The sequence below is a fragment of the Mustela erminea genome, chromosome 1 (genome assembly GCF_009829155.1).
Source record: "Mustela erminea isolate mMusErm1 chromosome 1, mMusErm1.Pri, whole genome shotgun sequence".
Classification (NCBI taxonomy): domain Eukaryota; kingdom Metazoa; phylum Chordata; class Mammalia; order Carnivora; family Mustelidae; genus Mustela; species Mustela erminea.
Window position 1 is genome coordinate 211,469,679 of NC_045614.1, and position 22,170 is coordinate 211,491,848.

Sequence of the window (22,170 nt, forward strand, 5' to 3'; positions counted from 1 at the left end):
ACAAATACGCTATTTCTTCAAGTGCACACGCAAATAGTTTAATGGGAGAATACGAGGGAAAACTCTTGGAGAACCAAGAACAAAGCTTCAGTTTAGATCTAAACAGTGAGTGACTCGTCGAAATAGAAGAATTACCCCCACTGCAGGGCGGGGCAGTCGTCAGACGAGCCCCGGCACCCACCGCCAGTTTTGCAGATCAACCCAGCAGCCCTACCCATTCTCCACCAGCTCGGGGGCGGTCCCGGGAAGCCACGCCCTAAGGGGGCGCGTCCGGCCCCGCAGCCCCTGGCAACCTCGGGCTTCGCGCAGGCGCGCCGAAGCCTGCCGGTGAACTCCGGGGCACCGCGCGCACAAATTCCATTTGACGGCTCTCCCGGCCTGTACTTCGTGCGCCCCCCCCAACAGCCATGTCGTCAGTCAACCGAGTGGCGCTGGTGACCGGGTCCAACAAGGGCATCGGCTTCGCTATCGTGCGTGACCTGTGCCGGCAGTTCTCAGGGGACGTGGTGCTCACGGCGCGGGACGAGGCGCGGGGTCGCGCGGCCGTGCAGCAGCTCCAGGCCGAGGGCCTGAGTCCCCGCTTCCACCTGCTGGACATCGACGACCTGCAGAGCATCCGCGCCCTGCGCGACTTCCTGCGCAAGGAGTACGGGGGCCTGGACGTGCTGGTCAACAACGCGGGCATCGCATTCAAGAGTAAGGGCATGCAGACGAGGAGGGGAGGTGGACCTCCGGAGCCCCTCTTACCAGGGGTGGACGCCATCTGTTGGGAAACCCAGGAGATCTCGCTTTTAATGACTGTGGCCTCCAAAATAGCTCCTTAGGGCGGGGGGGGGGGGGGATGGAGGGACAGCATTGGGACACAGGCAAAGTCCAACAGAAATTGCCGCGTTTATCAGCTGCCCTGCTTATCAGCCTGAGTGACCTTTGTGTTCCTCTGATTACTGGGGATTTTTTCCCAAGTTGTCAGAAAGTTTCTGTCAGATCGGACTTTAGGGCAGTTCTCTTATTTTTACTGCATTTTGTAATAAACTAGAAAACTGCACAAATTGGTAAGGCGATCCCACACCTTCGCCCAGCCTTCCCCAATGGTGCCGTTTTATACGACTACAGCATTATCAAATGCGAAAATTGTCAGTGGCAGGATACTGATACCTAGATGCCAGCTTTACACAAAATTCAAAACATTTCACATGTACTTTTTTAATATATAACATTTTCTGGAATTTTCCCACAAGGCTCCTACTAATGCTGCTTCTCTCTTTTTCCCCCCGGGAAGCTAATGATCCCACACCGTTTCATATTCAAGCAGAAGTGACCATGAAAACAAACTTCTTTGGTACCCGAGATGTGTGCACAGAACTCCTGCCTCTGATGAAATCCCAAGGTGAGCCTGATGAGGGGCCCAAGCTGTGGTGTTTCGGGAATGATCTGGCCCCTGCCTCTCTGACCTCTTCTACAGGACCCGGGCCCCTCTCCTTGCTCAGCCACACCAGCCTCCTTGCTGTGTCTCCAACTGGACCCTCTGTCTCAGGACCCTTACACACTTGGCCCACAGTCAGCAGTGCCCTCTGTCCTGCTAGTCCCTCACAACTGCCTCTGTCTTATCCTTGAAGTCTTCAGATCCTCCTCAGAGAGACCTTTTACTCCCTCAGTGCCACTCACAGGGGAAGTTCCCTAAGGATTCCTTCCTGGACCCTTTCCCCCCCACAACCCTTTCACCCAGGATTTTACTACAACTAGTGGACGCCTCACTCTCCAAACTTCTCAGGCCCCCCTAACATCGGTCACCTGCCTAGAACATTCCCAGAGCTCCAGACACACATATTTCTCTTCCTGCCTCTCCTTCTCCTCAGGATGCCCTCACAGACCCTGTCCAGCCTGGGTGCAAGACCCTTCCCCATGGCCAGCAGAAGGCCTGCACACTCACATGTGCAGAGCTAATGATGGCCACAGGCCAGAGGTACGTCTCCGTGCAGATGGGACATCTGTGATACTGGATGTCTCTTGTTGCCTAAACCACTGTTCATGCCTTTATCCTCATTCCTCCCTCCCCCACCTCTCTCTTCCACCTGATAGCCCATCCGCATTCACCTTTCAAAGGGACATCAAGTTCAGCCTCTGGGCTGGTCCTGACGACCTGCAATGATACTAGTCCAAGGAGTGCCTTCCCTCCAGACCACTCCCATTCCTATAGGAGAAGGCTGCACAAGTCTAGAATGAGTGGGTTGTTTCAGCCGCTGCACAATGCAGCTATGTTCACTGTCCCTCCAGTTTTCCCAGATGGGGAAGGCACAATCCACTCCATTATGCCCCTAGGAATTCTGACATAGAAATTTAAAGCTATAGTTACATGGTTTCTTGATTAGAGATTATCCCTGCTTTCCATTCCCATACTTGCACCCCTCGTCCTGGGAACATGGTAAGAGCAGGAAGAAAAGGAAGTTGAGATGATGTGGGGAAGAATGGTGAGGTCAAGTCGGCCCCTCCCCGATACCCTCTCCCCAGTATCCCCAGGGAAGCAGGAGAATCTCTCCAGTGGGGATTGTCCCTTGGCACCCACCCGCCTCATGTTGAGTGTGAGTACATGTTCATGAATGTGTCTAAGCCCCACATACCTTTATCTCGTGTTGAAGACAACCAAGGATTCAGATGCCTGTTGCAGTTCTCTGTGGAACCACTTCTCTGCATATGAAAATGTATTGCTTGGCCGGCAGAAATGATAACGCCTTAGGACAAATTTCTGCAGCATCTTCTGTCTTCATCTTGCTATACTGCTTAAGCCTTGGCATCTTCTTCTGGGTTTCTCCAAAGCTTGGTCCAGAAACAGTGCCTTGACTTGTCCGGACCACCTGTTTGGAGCCTCCCAAGCTAGTACCTTCAACCTAAATTGCCACCTATGTGGAAGGCCTTCCCCTTGGGAAATCTCTCCCATAACTATCTCCAGTCTTTGTCTCTTTTGCTGAGAAATGGAAGAGTCCTTAGATTTTGCCGGAGGTGGGGGGGGGCGTGTTGCTCACAGGGTGCAGAGTCTATGTCAACAGTTACTCCAGCTCTGCGTTTCTGCACCTCTCCCATTTCCACTCCTCTCAGGGACCAGGTGGCCATTTCATAAAGGCATACCAGGATATCCACTTCCTAGTTCCACTCCCATTCCAGTCCTCGAAGGGGTTCTTCTGAGGGGCATTGACTTGTCCAACTTTATTCTGCCCCCTAAATTGCCATAGGGACTTCCATAGGCCATGCCCTCTACGGACTTCCTTCAGTCCCCCAGTTTTCCACTGCCTCTCTCCTTGACTGTATTCTCAGGCCATAACACACGCCCAAGTTCATAAAAACTCCATCATAGACAAATCACCATGCAAGGCAGGCCACTAAACCAATTTGTTTTTATCATCCTCAAACAGAGTAGCAGCCTTCCAAACCAGTTGGATCTGTGCTCCTTACACCGGTCAGCTCCTTATTTGTACAGACCTATTTGAGGCCACTCCCCAAGTGACCATGAGATCTTCAGGTGGTCCCAAAGGTGGCCTTAGGGAGAAAGAGGTAATCCCCTCTTGAATGCAAGGAGTGTCTCCTTATATCCTCCTTAACCATGTTCTTCCTTACAGTATTTCCATTTTTCCTATGGAACATAGGCTCAGTACCCTCCCCCTAGAATTTTTCAGACTTCATCAGAGACGTCTCGGGTGTAACAATTTCCAAGACCATATCATAGTCTTCACACATACAGGCAGTCTTCACGGATGCGCATAGCAAATTAATAAAGTCTCAGTGGAAATTTTCTGTACAAAGTCTTGGTGAAATTGGCATTTGTCGTTCTTGAGCCTTTCGATGCAACGTTATGTATTGTTATTTCAGGCAGGGTGGTGAACGTGTCCAGCATGGTGAGTCTGCGGGCCCTGAAAAATTGCAGCCCAGAGCTGCAGCAGAAGTTCAGAAGTGAGATCATCACAGAGGAGGAGCTGGTGGGGCTCATGAACAAGTTCGTGGAAGACACGAAGAAAGGCGTGCACAGGAAGGAGGGCTGGCCCGATACTGCCTATGGAGTGACAAAAATCGGCGTCACGGTCCTCTCCAGAATCCATGCCAGGAAACTGAGTGAGCAGAGGAAAGGGGACAAGATCCTCCTGAACGCCTGCTGCCCTGGGTGGGTGAGAACAGACATGGCAGGACCTAAAGCCACTAAAAGCCCAGAAGAAGGAGCAGAGACCCCTGTCTACTTGGCCCTTCTGCCCTCAGATGCTGAGGGGCCTCATGGGGCATTTGTTATGGAGAAGAAAGTTGAACAATGGTGAGCTGAATTCACAGCTCTGTCCATGGAGCCCCTTAGAATCCCCCTCCTTTGACCAAAAGGACTCTTCCAGTATCAGTAATATCCCTAACCACAGCAAAAAAGGTATAAAATATCCCTGCTGAGTATTCAATTTCAGGAGGCTACTAATTCAGGGAAGGTTCTTTTGATTTCTTCTGTGATACAGGCACAGAATGAAATCAATGAGATAATGAACAGCAGACATGAATAAATGTTTCTCTATAAATGCTGATTTGTGCAGACTCTTTATGTGCTGAACCAGCTAAGAAGTCGTCTACACTGAATAAAATGAAGAGAAGTTAGAGTTTCACTCAAGGGTAAGCAAACATTATACAAAGAGGCAGATAGCAGTAGGTTTAGCTTTGCAGGTGACACACTCCTGTCAGATCTCCTCAGCTCTGCTGCTGTAGCATGAAAGTAAGCACAGACAATATACAAACCAATGAGCTTGGTTGGATGTGACATGAAGCCTGTTGTGCCAGCCTCTAGTATAGCATGAACGGAAGATATCCCCTGTAGTCTCTGAATATCAAACTCATTGGGGAAAAAACAATTTCCAAGCGTGAAATGACAGAAGGAACTTAGATACATCCATAGGGTGCTCTGAGACAATGGAGAAAATTGAGTATGGTTTGGGTATGGACAGTGAGTGAGGCCCAAGACACCAGTGCGACAAGAAGATTCTTACTGCCCTGTCCAAGCCTGGCTGCCTGTGGGCCTCATTGAACCTCACCACATGCCTCCCTTCACAAGAACATGCTTGTTGGAAAGGGACCTCTACGAACTATTTTTCTCTCTTCACCAAGGATTTTCAGCCTCACCCAAATGAAAGGTGGGAGACCCTAAAAGCAAGGGTAGGGTCCTTATTTTAAGTTTTTCCCTTCAGATGGGCTGATAATGACCTATTATTTTCCACTTAAGTGTATAAGAAAACAACTGATTTCTATGTATTGATTTTGTATCCTGCCGCATTACTGAATATATGAGTTCCAATAATCTAGGGATGGGGTCTTTTGGGTTCTCCACATAAAGTATCATGTCATCTGCGAAGAGACAGTGTTTGACTTCTTTGCCAATTTGAATGCATTCTGTTTTTGTTATCTGATAGCTGTTGCTAGGACTTCAAGTACTATGATGAATAGTAGTGGCCAGAGTGGGCATCCTTGTCATGTTCCTTATGTTAAGGGAAAGGCTCTCAGCTTTTCCCTACTGAGAATGGTATTTGCTGTGGGCTTTTCATAGATAGACTTTATGAAATTGAGGAATGTTCCCTCTATCCCTACACTCTGAAGAGTTTTAATCAGGAAAGGATGCAGTATTTTGTCAAATGCCTTTTCTGCATCAATTGAGAGGACCATGTGGTTCTTCTCTCTTCTCTTGTTAATGTGTTCTACCACATTGGTTGTGATAGAACAAGTGTTGAACCACCCTTGCAACTCGGGTAAAACCCACCTGGTCATGATGGATCATCCTTTTAATGTACTGTTGGATCCTATTAGCTACTATCTTGTTGAGAATCTTGGCATCCATATTTATCAGGGATATTGGTCTCAAATTCTCCTTTTTGATGGGGTCTTTGCCTGGTTTGGGGACCAAGATGATGGTAGCCTGAGAAAGAGTCTGGAAGTTTCCTTCTGCTTCTATTTTTTGAAACAGCTTCAGGAGAATAGGTATTATTTCTTTTCTGAATTGGTAGAATTCCCCAGGAATCCATCAGGTCCTGGACTCTTGTTTTTTGGAAGGTTTTTGATCACTGCTTCAATCTGATTACTGGTTATTTGTCTACTCAGGTTACCAATTTCTTCTTGTTTCAGTCTTGGAAGTTTATAGGTTTCCAGGAAGGCATCCATTTCTTCTAGGTTGCTTAACTTATTGGCATATAGCTGTTTATAATAATTTCTGATGATTATTTCTATTTCCTTGGTGTTGGTCATGGTCTCTCCCCTTTCATTCATAATTTTATTAATTTAGGACCTTTCTCTTTTCTTTTGGATAGGTCTGCCAGTGGTTTATCAATCTTACTAATTCTTTCAAATAACCAGTTTCTAGTTTTGTTGATGTATCCTACTGTATTTCTGCTTTCTAATTCATTGATCTCTGCTCTAATTTTAATTATTCCCCTTTCTCCTGCATGGCTTAGACTAATTTGTTGTTGATTCTCCAGTTATTTAAGGTGTAAACATAATTTGTGTATCCAGGATTTTTCTTTTCTTTCTTTTTAAAATTTTTTTATTATTTTTTTATTTATAATTTTTTCTTTTTTTTTTTAATTTTTTATTTCTTTTCAGCATAACAGTATTCATTGTTTTTGCACCACACCCAGTGCTCCATGCTATCCCTGCCCTCTCTAATACCCACCACCTGGTTCCCCCAACCTCCCACCCCCCGCCCCTTCAAAACCCTCAGATTGTTTTTCAGAGTCCATAGTCTCATGGTTCACCTCCCCTTCCAATTTCCCCCAACTCCCTTCTCCTCTCTAACTCCCCTTGTCCTCCATGCTATTTGTTATGCTCCACAAATAAGTGAAACCATATGATAATTGACTCTCTCTGCTTGACTTATTTCACTCAGCATAATCTCTTCCAATCCTGTCCATGTTGCTACAAAAGTTGGGTATTCATCCTTTCTTTTTTTTTTTTTCCATTTATTTATTTTCAGCATAACAGTATCATTATTTTTTCACCACACCCAGTGCTCCATGCAATCCGTGCCCTCTATAATACCCACCACCTGGTACCCCGACCTCCCACCCCCCCGCCACTTCAAACCCCTCAGATTGTTTTTCAGAGTCCATAGTCTCTCATGATTCACCTCCCCTTCCAATTTACCCCAGCCCCCTTCTCTCTAACTCCCCATGTCCTCCATGCTTTTTGTTATGCTCCACAAATAAGTGAAACCATATGATAATTGACTCTCTCTGCTTGACTTATTTCACTCAGCATAATCTCTTCCAGTCCCGTCCATGTTGCTATAAAAGTAGGGTATTAGTCCTTTTTGATGGAGACATAATACTCCATCATGTATATGGACCACATTTTCCTTATCCATTCATCCGTTGAAGGGCATCTTGGTTCTTTCCACAGTTTGGCAACCATGGTCATTGCTGCTATAAACATTGGGGTACAGATGGCCCTTCTATTCACTACATCTGTATCTTTGGGGTAAATACTCAGGAGTGCAATGGCAGGGTCATAGGGAAGTTCTATTTTTAATTTCTTGAGGAATCTCCACACTGTTCTCCAAAGTGGCTACACCAACTGGCATTCCCACCAACAGTGGAAGAGGGTTCCCCTTTCTCCACATCCCCTCCAACACATGTTGTTTCCTGTCTTGCTAATTTTGGCCATTCTAACTGGTATAAGGTGGTATCTCAATGTGGTTTTAATTTGAATCTCCCTGAGGGCTAGTGATGATGAACATTTTTTCATGTGTCTGATAGCCATTTGTATGTCTTAATTGGAGAAGTGTCTGTTCATATCTTCTGCCCATCTTTTGATATGATTGCCTGTCTGTTTTGTGTGTGTTGAGTTTGAGGAGTTCTTTATAGATCCTGGATATCTATCTTTTGTCTGTACTGTCATTTGCAACGATCTTCTCCCATTCCATGGGTTGCCTCTTTGTTTTCTTGACTGTTTCCTTTGCTGTGCAGAAGCTTTTGATCTTGATGAAGTCCCAAAAGTTCATCTTCTCTTTTGTTTCCTTTACCTTTGGAGACATATCTTGAAAGAAGTTGCTGTGGCTGATATCGAAGAGATTACTGCCTATGTTCTCCCCTAGGATTCTGATGGATTCCTGTCTCACGTTGAGGTCTTTTATCCATTTTGAGTTTATCTTAGTTTGTGTATCCAGGATTTTTTTTTTTTTTTTTTGAGTGAGGCTTGGATGGCTATGTATTTCCCCCTTAGGACTGCCTTTGCCATATCCCATAGGTTTTGGACTGACTGTTACCATTCTCATTCGTTTCCATAAATTGTTTAATTTCTTCTTTGATTTCCCAGTTGACCCAACCATTCTTGAGCAGGATGATCTTTAGCTTCCAAGTGTTCTTCCAAACAAACAGTTCTTCCAAACTTTTTCTTGTGGTTGAAACTTGCCAGTTTCAAAGCACTGTGGTCTGAGAATATGCAGGGAATAATCTCAATCTTTTGGTATCAGTTGAACCCTGATTTGTAACCAGTATGTATGTGGTCTATTCTGGAGAAAGTTCTATGTGTGCTCAAAAAGAATTAGTATTCTGTTGTTTTAGGGTGGAATGTTCTGTATATATCTATGGGGTCCATCGGATCCAGTGTGTCATTCAATGCTCTTGTTTCTTTGTTGATTTTCTGCTTGGGTGATCTGTCTATTGCTGAGAGTGGAGTGTTAACATCTCCTGCTATTAATGTATTATTATCAATATGCCTCTATTTTGGTTTACAGTTGGCTTATGTAGTTGGCTACTGTCATGTTGGAGGCATAGATATTTACAATTGTTAGATATTCTTATTGGATAGATCCTTTAAGAATGATATAGTGTCCTTCTGTATCTCTGACTACAGTCTTTAGCTTAAAATCTAATTTGTCTTATATGAGAATTGCTACCCCAGCTTTCTTTTGCAGTCCATTGGCATGAAAGATGGTTGTCCATACCTTAAGTTTCAGTCTGGATGTATGTTTAGGTTCAAAATGAGTCTCTTGTAAACAGCATATGGATGGGTCCTGTCTTTTTATCCAGTCTGCAAACCTGTGCTCTTTTATGGGAACATTTAGGCTGTTCACATTGAGAGTGATTATTGAAAGGTACAATTTTAGTGTCATCATGTTGCCTGTGAAGTCCTTGTTTCTATAGATTATCTCTGTATTTTTCTGTTCTATATCACTCTTGGGGCCTTTCTCCTTTTATAGAACTGCCCCCCCCCTTAATATTTCTTACAGGACCAGCTTAGTGGGCACATACTCTTTCAGTATCTGCTGGTCCTGGAAGCCCCTTATCTCTCCATCCATTCTGAATAACATCTTTGCCAGATAAAGAATTCTTGGCTGCATGTTCTTCTTATTTGGTACCCTAAATATGTCTTGCCAGCCCTTTCCGGCTTGCCAGGTGTCTGTGGACAATTTTCACATTATTCTGATGTTCCGCCTTTTGCACGTAAGGAATCTCTTCCCCTGACCTGTCCTTAAGATGATATCCTTGGTTCTAAGATTAGTGTTTTACTGCTACATGCCTGGGCATTCATTTATTCTCCTTGATCTTGGGAAGTGTTCTCTCTGCCTCTAGGACACGAATGCTTGTTTCATTTCCCAGATTAAGGAAGTTCTCGGCTACGATTTGCTCCAATATTTCTTCTAGTCCTCTCTCTCTCTCCACCCTCCTAGGGATACCAATAATTCTGATTTTGGAATATTTCATGGCATCATTTATTTCTCTAATTCTGCTTTCATAGATTTTAAGCTGTTTGTTCCAGGCCTTCTCCTGTTCCTTCTTTAATGTCAGTTTGTCATCTAGATCACTAATTCATTCTTCTGTCTCATTTACCCTAGCTGTCAAAGTATCTAGATTAGATTGGATCTCACTGATAGCATTTTTAAGTTCTGCCAGACCAACTCTCATTTCTACCCTTAGAGAATCTATGTTGTCATTAATGGTTTTCTCCATCCTAGCTATTGTCTGCATAACTTTTACACTGAAGTCTATTTCCAACATCTTGCTTATGTCCATATCCAATAGTCTTATGGCAGAGATCACAGTCTCTGAGTGTATCCTATGTTGGGAGTTCCTCCTCTTAGCCAGTTTGTTGAGGGGTTGTTGAGGGAATGTACAGAGTCCAAATTATTGACCACAACCCAAGCAAGATGCACCTGTTTTACAGGGTACTTAGGGTTGCAGGCTTCTTGTTCTTCCAGCCTGTCCTTTGGGGGAGGGGCATGCCATGCTCTTATTCAGGCAACACTGTTTGGGCATAGTTGCCCTGTGCCCTGTGGGAGGGATAGGATCAGTGAAAATCACGTTTTGGGGACTTTTGTTCTCTGGTGACTTTCGCTGGAGGCTTTCCACATCTCTTCTGAGAGAGCAGAAATGACCATATCCAAATCTCTGTCTCAAAAGTCTGTTCTAGGGGCATGTGGGTGGCTCAGTGGGTTAAGCCTCTGCTTTTGGCTCAAGTCATGATCTCAGGGTCCTGGGATCGAGCCCCACATCAGGTTATCTACTCAGTGGGGAGCCTGCTTCCCCCTTCTCTCTCTCTGCCTGCCTCTCTGCCTACTTATGATCTCTGTCAAATAAATAAATAAAATTTAAAAAAAAAAAAAGTCTGTTCTACAGAGAGCTCTCCAGGCCACACTGTCTCCATTTCTGTCTTCACTGCCAAAAACCACAGGGACCTGGGTTGTGCACCCCCACAGCAGCAATTCCAGTCCTTGCTTCCAGGTCCAGGCACATCACTCCCCTTTGTGCTTCTAAAACCACCAGCTATCCTCAGTTCACAGTTTCCTGGAAACTCCAGGTTTCAGTTTGGGGGATGGGGGGGCGTGTCCTAAAGTACTTTCCCTGCCGCTACCAGTCTGCAAGTCTGTCCCCAGCATGGGAGACCTTTGAGCTCCAGCAGCACAGAATCCGAGGAGCTCCCTCCCCTTTCTGTTTATCTTCCCATATCTGCCAGCAGAATCACTGCTCCCTGCATCATACCTCTAGACCAACTGCCTGAGATATTCTGTTTGTAGAGATCCAGATATACCTTCTTACATCACGGGCTGATTTCATAGGTGTTCAGAATGGTCCGGCACATATCCAGTTCAATTCAGGGTACCGCCTGAAATGGAGTTCCTACTCCTCTGCCTTCTTTGCATCCCCTTATTTGCATTTCTAACCTGACAAATGAAGAATATGAACGTCTACAAGAAGACATAGGATCTCCACTGCAAATTTGCAAAAATACTCTAAGGTCACATAGGTCTTTTTTTTCTTGATATTTTAAAACACCTAATTATATAAAATAATTTTAACTGTGACTTAAGCTCAACCAAAAAGTAGGCACTTAAGCCAGAAGGGATTATGTAACCATTAAATTAATCATTCCAATCATACTTTGGTCCATGGTGGCTTCATAAACATCCCCTGCCCACAACCAAGTCTCAGAACAGTATCAAATTCTCTATTTCTCCCTCTTGAGTCTCTCCTAAGACAGGAAGGAGAACTGTAGCTTCAGAAGCACTTTCCCTATGCCAGATATTTCACTGCATTTTGGAAGAACCCAACCATTCCAATTCTGCAGAGGATGGACTCATTCCCAAGAAAATCTATCTACTCCTTTTATTCTTTTTCAGGTTTTCCCAAAATTATTTTTGGTCAGCTGTCGCTCTCGACCCGCAAGAACGACCCGTAGGCGAGGTGAGTGGCAAACTTCTTTATTCACAATCTTCAGCCGGGGACCCCCCCCAGTCTAAGACCCCCAAGTATATCTCCACCAAGTGCGAACTATATCCAATCAGAGTATACCACGACTAACAAAACTACCAATCAGAAGGACTATCTATGTGCACGCATCGTGCTCGTGAGCACGTATGTGACTCCATAGGTTTTCTTTGTTCTACAGATCATGCGCCTTTCCCTTGACTCCTGGTATCTATCAAACGTCACCCGCGAATGCACTCACAGTCCTTGGGTTAATCTCTCACTCCTCCCACTCTTCAGGCCTTGCTTAGTACGTGACTCCCTGCATCTGCTCACATTCCTTAGGCAAACTATCTACAGCCTTGGCCTCTTATGCCTTGCTTAGTACATGACTCCTTGCTCCTGCTGCATGGCTCTCCACAGTCAGCCACTGTGAATCTCTAGTCCCTTATGACCATCACCAACCACTTTTCTTTGGTGAGAATTTTAGTCCAGCCCCAACGATTGTTTACCTCAAAGGAGGGAACCTAAGAGGGTGGACTCTGGGTTGGGCTGAGAGTGCAGCTGCTGGAAGTACAAACCTAGTATAGTGTTATTAGGAAAACTTCTAAAATATTTGGCCCCTTCTTCAATGGGGGGACAGAGGCGGGGCCTTGGACCTGCAGTGCTACAACCTAGAATACACTTCTACTGGCATCTCTGACAGTGATAGACCCACAGCAAATTGGCTCACCACACAGGGCACTGCTTGCTCTCCATGCAGCCACGTCATTGTCCCTGTGAGTGGCACTGGTGACAGGGGCCAACAAGGGCATTGGTTCTACCATTGTGCAGGACCTGTGCCAGCAGTTCTGTGGTGCTCATGGCATGGGATGAGGCACAGGGCCGGGCAGCAGTGAACAGCTCCAGACGAAGGGCCTGAATCCCCGCTTCCACCTTCTGGACATCAACGACCTGCAGAGTATCTATGCCCTGCGTCACATCATGATGCAATGGTTAGAGTTGGACTAAAATTCAAGGAGTACAGGGGCCTAGATGTGCTGGTCAACAATGCAGGCATCACATTCAAGGGTAAGAACACAGGAGCACTTAGGGCTGAAAACCTCTGTTACGGGACATTCCAGTGTGGGCTGGATATGATCTCTGAATGCTACTGGAGGGCTTAAAGCTCCAGTAGGATCCAGAAGGGCCTCCCTGTGGGAAAAATCGAGACTGGAGGCACAGGGAGAGAAGAAGCCCCTGGGGGTTGCAAATCTTTAAAGCCAAAGAACCATGGCATTGCCATGGATTAATCTCAGGGACCTGACAGAGATTTTTGCAAGCTTCATTCGGTTTGGACCACAGCCATTCAGTGCATGTTCAACCTATTTTGTAATAAACACAAATTACAAAGAGACATACACAGAAATCCCACTGGGCACACTTCCCTTAGCCTCCTGGAATGATGCCAACTTACCAAGCTACACAGCATTAACACAGCAGATACGACACAGTGGGAAAATAGAGTTCAGTAACGCAGACATCAATGAGAATTCACCAGATTGCATGTACAAAAAACAAATGTTACTGTCACTCATGGAATGTTCTCAGATGGCTATTATTTATTAATCTGTTCTCCTCTTCCCCTAACAGCTGGTGACACCACACCCTTGCATATTCAAGCAGAAGTGACCATGAAAACAAACTTCTTTGGTACCCAAGATGTGTGCACAGAACTCCTGCCTCTAATGAAATCCCAAGGTGAGCCTGATGAGGGCCCCAAGCTATGGTGTTTCGGGAGTGATCTGGCCCCTGCCTCTCTGGCCTCATCTACAGATGCTGGCTCCTCTCCCTGCTCAGCCACACCCTGAACCTGATTACCAAATCCCAACCTGGACAGTGTACCTCTGCCTCAGGACTCTTACAGTCAGCAGTGTCCTCTGTCTCATTGGTCCTTCACAGCAGGCTCTGTCTTCTCCTTCCAGTCATCGTTCAGAACTCCTCAGAGAGACCTTTTACTGCCTCGGTGCCACTCACAAGAGAAGATCCCCGAGGATTCCTTTCTGAACACTTTCTTCTCCCTCTCCGTCTCTCCTAGGGATTTTATCCAGACTAGTGGACTCCACACTCTCTGAACTTCTCAGGTCCCGCTAATATCTGTCACCTACCTAAAACAATCCCAGAGTTCCAGACACACATAGTTCCCTTCCTGCCTCTCCTTCTCCTCAGGATGCCCCCTGCCCCTCCCCAAATCCCACCCTTCCAGCACCCATCCTGCACCGCCATCTAAACATCTACATTTCCAAAACACTTATCATTTCCCACACACAACCTGGTCACAAACCCCATCACACACTCAGCTGTCATTTCTGGATTATTTCAACCTTCCTAAGACACCCTGCTTCTTCAGTCTTTTCCTCTCTGAGCATTCTCTGTACTCTCTGAGGGCTCACTCCTCCCAAAAGATCTTCAGAAGCAAAGCCCAAGCCTGAGCATCACTTGTAGGCATCTCTGTCATCAGACCTGCCAAAGTCCAGGCCCACCAACTCCCCTTCCCCTGGTTCAATGCTCTGCACAAAACAAACTGCCATAATTCCTTGGTTGTCAACTACTATAATACTTCACCCCATGAGAAAGGGGGAAGCACAGCCCTTTTACTACGCTCATTAAGAGGGAAGCTGACACTTTTAGGAAGATTAATATTCTGGCTTGAATTAAAAACATGCGGGTACAGTTGACTCTCGGTTCTGCCCCCAATTCCTCTTCTGTCCTGGAAAGATCTACTGCTTCTTCTAGCATTCACTGGCTTCACTGGCATCTCAAAGGGCAGCTCTCAGATGTCACCTGACTCCTTTACTCACCACAACACTTGAGTGGGGTGGAGTTCCTTGTGCCACCACACATCCTACAGGTATTCCCTTAGAAGGCAAAGATGACTTCTGGCTGAGAAATTCTTCTCACCTACCGAGCAGTGTTGGTGCTTGCTGTGTGTTGGCCTTGGACGAGAATGAGGAGGGAGTGCTCTTCTGCATTTGCTAAGGCAGGCTCTAATCAAACAATTCTTCTTGCCTCGGGGAAACTGGACTTCATGGACATGGAAATGCAAGCTACATTCTCAGTGTGGAAGCAGGGTTTTCTTGCCTTTGGAGGAGTTCTTCCATTATTTGGGAGGATGCCAGCCACTGCAGCCATGTTACCAGGAATTTACCCTCTTTGGGGACACTATCTGGGAGAAATCCTAGCTAGGATAACCGAAAGCAAATAAATACTGTCCCTTCTCTCTCATACTTCACAACCTAAGACATGAAGGACAATCTTGAATGACTTTACCAGCTCTCTGTCAGTGCAGAACACACTTCAGAGCCCTGTGTTTGCTCTGTTTTTTGGCATGGAAGGACAAAATGAAAGAGAACTGTGAGCCTAAGGACTATGTAGGATAGCAGATGTTGATTTTTCTTCTTTTTAAATTCTTTCTTCAAAAAAGAAAGCTTTACTAAAATAATTGATCTGCAAAAAAAAAAAAATAATAATACAACAACAAGGTGCCCACCATTGATCGTAACCAGACAATCAATATCTAGGCCATATATATCCCATCTCACATTCCATGGATTTTCCTTCCCTTTCCCCTAAATTCATTAATCTTGAATTTAAAGGATACATTCTCTAAAGTGATAAACTGTTGTCCTTGTATTCCCTTTAAATTATACTATAGATTTATTTTGAAAAATATATTAAAAATATATATCCATTTAAATATAAAAACTGTAAACAATTACTCATACGTGTCAATATAAGTTCATTTCTATAAATACTAACTATATTTTTTTAAAAGAGTATATTTTCTTTTTTTAAAAGATTTTATTTATTTATTTGACAGACAGATTACAAGTAGGCAGAGAGTCAGGCAGAGAGAGAGAGGAGGGAAGCAGGCTCCCTGCTCAGCAGAGAGCCCGACACGGGGCTCAATCCCAGGACCCTGGGATCATGACCTGAGCTGAAGGCAGAGGCTTTAATTGAGCCACCCAGGTGCCAAAAAAAGAGTATATTTTCCAAAAAAGTGAGAGTTATGTCAACCCTTTACACTTTTAACAGCTTTGTTGAGATACAATTCACATATCCTACACTTCACCCATTACAAGTATCCAGCTCAATGGATTTTAGTAAGGGGCCGGGTTGTGGAACCATCATTGCTTCAAGATTAGCACACTGTCATCAGCCCAGGGAGATCCTGGGCCCTCAGCTATCAGCCCTCTGATAACTTCCCTCTACCCCAAGCAACCATCAATCTATACTCTCATTCCCCCTACCCCAAGCAACCATCAATCTATACTCTCTCCCTACATTTCCTTTTCCGGACAGAGAATCACATAATGAGTGGCTTTTTAATTTTGAATATCACTGTCAGGGTTCATGCATGTTGTAGCACCAACATCATTTCTTTGATAGTATTCATTTAACAGATTTGTTTTCCATGGCTCCGTTCTATGACCATATTGCCAGGACATTAGTTACTCCTTCTGAGCCAATAAAAACCCCAGGGAGAAAACCTGTATGCAGTTCAGCCCACTGAGGTGACTCATTTTTACCTACCCAGAGCATACCAAGCCTAATGCAGTCTGTACACTTTCAAGGCGCCCTCAGTTAAGTGATCAGCTCTTTGTTGTTCAGTAGACACTGATTCATAGAGCACTGCCCAAGTAACCATAAGATCGTCAGATGGTCCCAAAGAGGACCAATGAGGAAAAGTTGCTTTCTACTCATGACTACAGAGTGCCTCCTATCACTCTGCTTAGCATGTTCCTCTACAAGGCACATTCTTTTCTCTATGGAACATCTGGGCACTGCTCAGTCCCATTAGATCATTTCTCTGACATTGTCGGAGACATTATGGGTAAAACAAAGCTCAAAACTGAATCATGGGGGCGCCTGGGTGGCTGAGTGGGTTGAGCCGCTGCCTTCGGCTCAGGTCATGTTCTCAGGGTCCTGGGATCGAGTCCCACATCGGGCTCTCTGCTCAGCGGGGAGCCTGCTTCCTCCTCTCTCTCTGCCTGCCTCTCTGCCTACTTGTGATCTCTCTCTCTGTCAAATAAATAAATAAATAAATAAATAAATAATCTTTAAAAAAAAAAAACTGAATCATGTCCTTCAGTTACAGAGGCAGTCATCATTAATAGTGATAGCAAACTGATAATTGTCTCCCAAATGGACAAAATACTAACAATTTTGGATTTCATCATCCTCATACATGCCATTCTTTGTGACTCTTTGTGTTCTATTTTAGACAGAGTGGTGAATGTGTCTAGGATAATAAGCCTCATAGCCCTTAAAAAGTGCAACCCAGACTTGCAGCAGAAGTTTATAATTGAGACCATCACAGAGGAGGAACTGGTGGGGCTCATGAACAAGTTCATGGAAGACACAAAGAAAGGCGTGCACAGGAAGGAGGGTTGGCCTGATACTGCCTATGGAGTGACAAAAATCGTGTCATGGTCCTCTCCAGAATCCATGCCAGGAAACTGAGTGAGCAGAGGAAAGGGGACAAGATCCTCCTGAACGCCTGCTTCCCTGGGTGGGTGAGAACAGACATGGCAGGACCTAAAGCCACTAAAAGCCCAGAAGAAGGAGCAGAGACCCCTGTCTACTTGGCCCGTCTGCCCTCAGATGCTGAGGGGCCTCATGGGGCATTTGTTATAGAGAAGAAAGTTGAACAATGGGGACCCCTCTATCAGTTACCTTCATAGCTCCCATCTCAAATCCCACCATGACTGACCAAAACAACTGTTACACTGTCAAAAATATCCTTATCAAAAAAACAGAAACAAAAAAAGAATCACTATCCCTACCGAGTATTCACATTGAATTGGCTACTAATTCTGTGAAGTTTCTTGTGATTTATTCCGTGCTATGAGAGGGAAAAAAGTAGAATTGATGACAATAATTAATGGACATCACAAATAAACAATTCTAAGTAAATGTCCATGTCTGCAGAGTGTTTACATGGCAATCATCCCAAAAATCACAATTTAGCACACTAAGTTCAAGGAACAGACCCTGAGGTGGGTCAAGAAAGGACAGTTTAACTCAGAGCTTGGTAAACATTAGTGAAAGATCCAGATAGTAAGTATTTTTGCCTTTGCAGGCCAATGGTCTCTGCAGACCTACTCAAATCTGCTGTTGTAGCTTGAAAGTCAACACAGATGATATATCAACATATGAATGGGGCTAGGTTTCCCTGGCCAGCATACTTTATCAGCCTCTACTATGACATGGCAACCCCATGAAGAATAGATATCTTCTGTCTATCCTTCTCATTGATATCCTTAAGTGTCCTTAATATATCCTTAAAAATCAAACTCACTGAGGGAAAAGAAATTGCAAGGTGTGAAATGGAACTGGGTGCCCAAGGTATATCCATAAGACAAGCTGAGACAAGGGAATGAACGTGGATTGGTACCAAGGGATATGGAAGAATGATTATCAAATCTCCTCAAGGTGAATGTGTTCTTGAAGTAGGGATAAAGGGTCATTTACATTAACTTGGATCAGCAAAATATCAACAGAAGGTGAACACATAAAGAGAAGAAAATATTCATCATGGTTGAAGCTACTTTTCTGAATCCATGAGTTCCAAAATACTATTCTTTCCACTGTTCTCTTGGAAAGCTATGGACACAAACATCTGGAAACTAAAAGGTCCTGTCTCTGCCACCTTACTGGGTGACCTTGAGCAAAATGCCATATGTTGCTGTATGTCAGTCTCCTCAAGTGTACAATGGGGGACACCTCACAGTACTGCTGCGAGGAGTAAGTGAACTGATACAGACGGACAGGCTGAAAACAATGGCTGTGCAAAGTGTCCACCAAAAAAGTCCCTGTAGTGGGGTCTGACACATCCATGGCTCTGAGGAGAAGTTCTTACTGCCCTGCACCGAGCCTGGCTCCCTGTGGGCTCACTGAATGCTCACCGCCTCCCTCCCCTCACAGAAGCATTCATGTGCTACAGACTCCTCTCCTCTCATGATTATTTTTCACTCTTTACAAGGGCTTTTACAAGGTGATGGAATTGAAAACTGAGGGCCCATGCAAGCAGGGGTTAGTTTTTTTTATTTTGAAAGTGAGGATTCCTTTGGGGCACCCAGCTGGCTCAAATGGTTTATCTTGGGACTCTTCATCTCAGGGTTGTAACTATAAGCCCAAGTTGGGTGCAGAGATTACTTAAAAATAAAATCTTTTTTAAAAATAACATAAAATAAGGGCACCTGGGTGGCTCAATGGGTTAAGCCTCTGCCTTCGGCTCAGGTCATGATCTCAGGGTCCTGGGATTGATCACCACATTGGGCTCTCTGCTCAGCAGGAAGCCTGCTTCCCCCTCTCTCTCTGCCTATTTTTGGTCTCTACATACTTGTGATCTTCCTCTCTCTCTCTGTCAAATAAATAAATAATCTTTTAAAAAATAACATAAAATAGTGGGGAGGAGCAAGATTGCAGAGGAGTAGGAGGCTTAAATTTCATCTGGTGCCAGGAATTCAGCTAGTTATCAAACCATTCTGAACACCTATAAACTCAACAGAGAATCAAAGAAAAGAAGAGCCACCTTTCTATGAACAGAAAAGCAACCACTTTCTAGAAGTTAGGATGTGTGGAGACATGAATCTGAGGTGATATAGGGGAAGATAGACTGCAGGGGAGAAGGGTGCCTTCATCAGACAGCTCCTAGCAAGTGATAGAGTAGCGGAGCACAAAATCAAAACTTTAGAAGTCTCTAATGAGGGACATTACTCCAGTGGCTAAGAGGAGGGTGGAACACTTGCTGGGACAATGTGGTCCCAGGACCCTCAGGGTCACAGAAAGACTGGGGGTGCTTGAGTGTGGCAGAGTGTGGCAGGTATTGGAGCAGGGAAGCCAGCTGTAGAGATAGAGCCAAGGAGTGGGCTCTCAGCTCAGGGTTACCTTAAACTGTGATCCAAGGCATAATCAGACCACTGCTGTTCAAGCAGGGATCCCACAAGTGGCAGATCTGGGGAGACCCCCTTCTTCCTCTACTGGGAGGAGCAGCACAGGAGCATGCTGCAGGAACCTTTTGGGTTTAGAGACTCCAAATGCAGCCATGCACCAGAGATAGAAATTCTCAGTCATAGGCCAGGTGAGCCCGGAGTGCAGCCAGACACCAGAAAGACAGAAGTGATTGACTGCTTTTCTCTGAGGGCTCAGTGAGGAGGGGGGCCCAAGCTCTCAGCTCCTCCAGGACAGAGATTGGGAGGCTACCATTTTCATTCTCATCCTCCAAAGCTGTAGGGGAAGCTTTCAGGGAACAAAAGCTCCCGGGAGCAAACTCAAGCAGATGATTTAGCCTGGCCCCTGGCAAGGGAGGTGCAGTTCCACCTCAAGCAAAGACAGTTGAGAATCACTGCAACAGGCCCCTCCCCCAGAAGATCAGCAAGACCATCCAGTCAAGACCAGGTTTACCAATCAATGAGAATACAAAACTCCAACACTAGGGGAATACAGCACATAGAAATCATGGTTTTCTTCCCATGATATTTTAGTCTTTCAAAGTTAATTTTTTTTAATTTTCTTTATTTTTTTCTTTTTCTATTTTTTTAAATTTTCCTCTTTCCTATTTTAACCAACATCTTATCAATACCTTTTCAAAAATATTTTTTACTTTTCATTTTTATACTCATATTCTATCCCTTCATTGTAATTACCCTTATGTTTTGTATACATATAAGTTTTTCCTTCTTTAAAATTGTGGGATAAGTTTCTTCTAACAAACCAAAATATACCCTAAATCTAGTCTATGGCTTTGCTCTACTCTTCCACCTGACCACATTCTCTACTTTTTTCTTTTAATTTTTTCTTTCTTTTCTTAACCAACTTCTTATCTTATCAATTCCTTTTTTAAAATCGCTTTTAATTTCATCTTTACAATCATATAGCATTCGTTCATCGGATTTACCCTTATTTCTTTCTTCAAAATTTTGGGAGGAAGATTCTTCCAACAGTCCAAAATATACCCAAAATCAAGTGTGTGGCTCTGTTATGTTCACCAGCCTGATCATCTATTTTCTCTCTCCTTTCTCATCTCCTCCAGTTTCAGGTCTCTTCTGATTTGGTTAGTGCATATTTTTCTGGGGTCGTTGTAACCCTTTTAGAATTTTGTTCCCTCAATCATATATTCTTATCTGGATGAAATGACTAAACAGATAAACTCACCTCAAAAAAAATAAAAAGAACAAGAGGAAGTACCAAGTGCTAGGGATCTAATCAATACAGACATTAGTAAGATGGCAGGACTAGAATTCAGAATGACAATTACAAAGATACTAGCTGGGCTTGAAGAAAGCATAGGACATAATAGAGAATCCTTTTCAAGAGAAATAAAAGAACTAAAATCTAACCAAGCTAAAATTTAAAAAGCTATTAATGAGATGCCATCAAATATGGAGGCTCTTACGCTAGGATACATGAGGCAGAAGAGAGAATTAGTAAAATAGAAGACCAAATTATGGAGAATAAAGAAGCTAAGAAAAGAGAGATAAACAATTACTGGACCACGAGGGGAGAATTTGAGAGAAAAGTGATACCATAAGATGAAACAATCTTAGAATAATTGGGATCCAGAAGAAGAAAGAAAGAGAGGGGCAGAAGGTATACTGGAGCAAATTATAGTGGAGAACTTCCCTAATTTGAGGAAGGAAACATGCATCAAAATCCAGAAGGCAGGAATGCCTGGGTGGCTCAGTTGGTTAAGCAGCTGCCTTCAGCTCAGGTCATGATCCCAGCGTCCTGAGATCGAGTCCCGCATCGGGCTCCTTGCTCGGCGGGGAGCCTGCTTCTCCCTCTGCCTCTGCCTGCCATTCTGTCTGCCTGTGCTCGCTCTCTCTCCCTCTCTCTCTGATAAATAAATAAAATCTTTAAAAAAAAATCCAGAAGGCACAGAGAACCCCCCAAAACCAATAAAAATAGGTCCATACCCCATCATCTAATAGTAAAACTTACAAGTCTCAGAGACAAAGAGAAAATCCTGAAAGCAGCTCGGGACAAGAGGTCTGTAACACAATGGTAGAAATACTAGACTGGCAGCAGACCTATCCACAGAGATCTGGCTGGCCAGAAAAGAGTGGCATGATATATTCAGAGCACTAAATGAGAAAAATATGCAGCCAAGAATACTATATCCAGCTAGGCTGTCATTAAAAATAGAAGGAGAAATAAAAAGCTTCCAGGACAAACAATAATTAAAAGAATTTCCAACCATGAAACCACCCCTACAGGAAATATTGAAAGGGGTCCTTAAAGCAAAGAGAGAGCCTAAAAGTAACATAGATCAGAAAGAACAGAGACAATATACAGTAACAGTCACCTTACAGGGAATACAGTGGCACTAAATTCATATCTTTCAATAGTTACCCTGAATGTAAATGGGCTAAATGCCCCAATCAAAAGACACAGGACATCAGAATGGATTTTTAAAAAATACCTATCAATATGTTGTCTACAA

General features: G+C 44.3%; 1 protein-coding gene and 1 pseudogene across 1 annotated transcript; both read left to right on the forward strand.

The window, feature by feature from the left end:
- Nucleotides 1-289: 289 nt before the first annotated feature.
- LOC116597191 (carbonyl reductase [NADPH] 1) lies at nucleotides 290-4,543 on the forward strand. Its single transcript, XM_032354574.1, has 3 exons — nucleotides 290-696; nucleotides 1,280-1,387; nucleotides 3,862-4,543. Exons 1-3 carry the CDS (start codon nucleotides 408-410, stop codon nucleotides 4,296-4,298), a joined length of 834 nt encoding a protein of 277 aa, XP_032210465.1. The 5' UTR covers nucleotides 290-407; the 3' UTR covers nucleotides 4,299-4,543.
- A 383-nt stretch (nucleotides 4,544-4,926) lies between these two features.
- Nucleotides 4,927-17,407, forward strand: LOC116592574 (annotated as a pseudogene).
- The last annotated feature ends 4,763 nt before the right edge of the window (nucleotides 17,408-22,170 follow it).

Excerpts from the sequence above, each read along its gene's own strand:
- LOC116597191 (XM_032354574.1), top strand. The coding sequence starts at position 408 with ATGTCGTCAGTCAACCGAGTGGCGCTGGTGACCGGGTCCAACAAGGGC. Across the intron at positions 697-1,279 it reads CGCGGGCATCGCATTCAAGA|CTAATGATCCCACACCGTTT; the intron begins GTAAGGGCATGC and ends CCCCCCGGGAAG. Across the intron at positions 1,388-3,861 it reads GCCTCTGATGAAATCCCAAG|GCAGGGTGGTGAACGTGTCC; the intron begins GTGAGCCTGATG and ends TTGTTATTTCAG.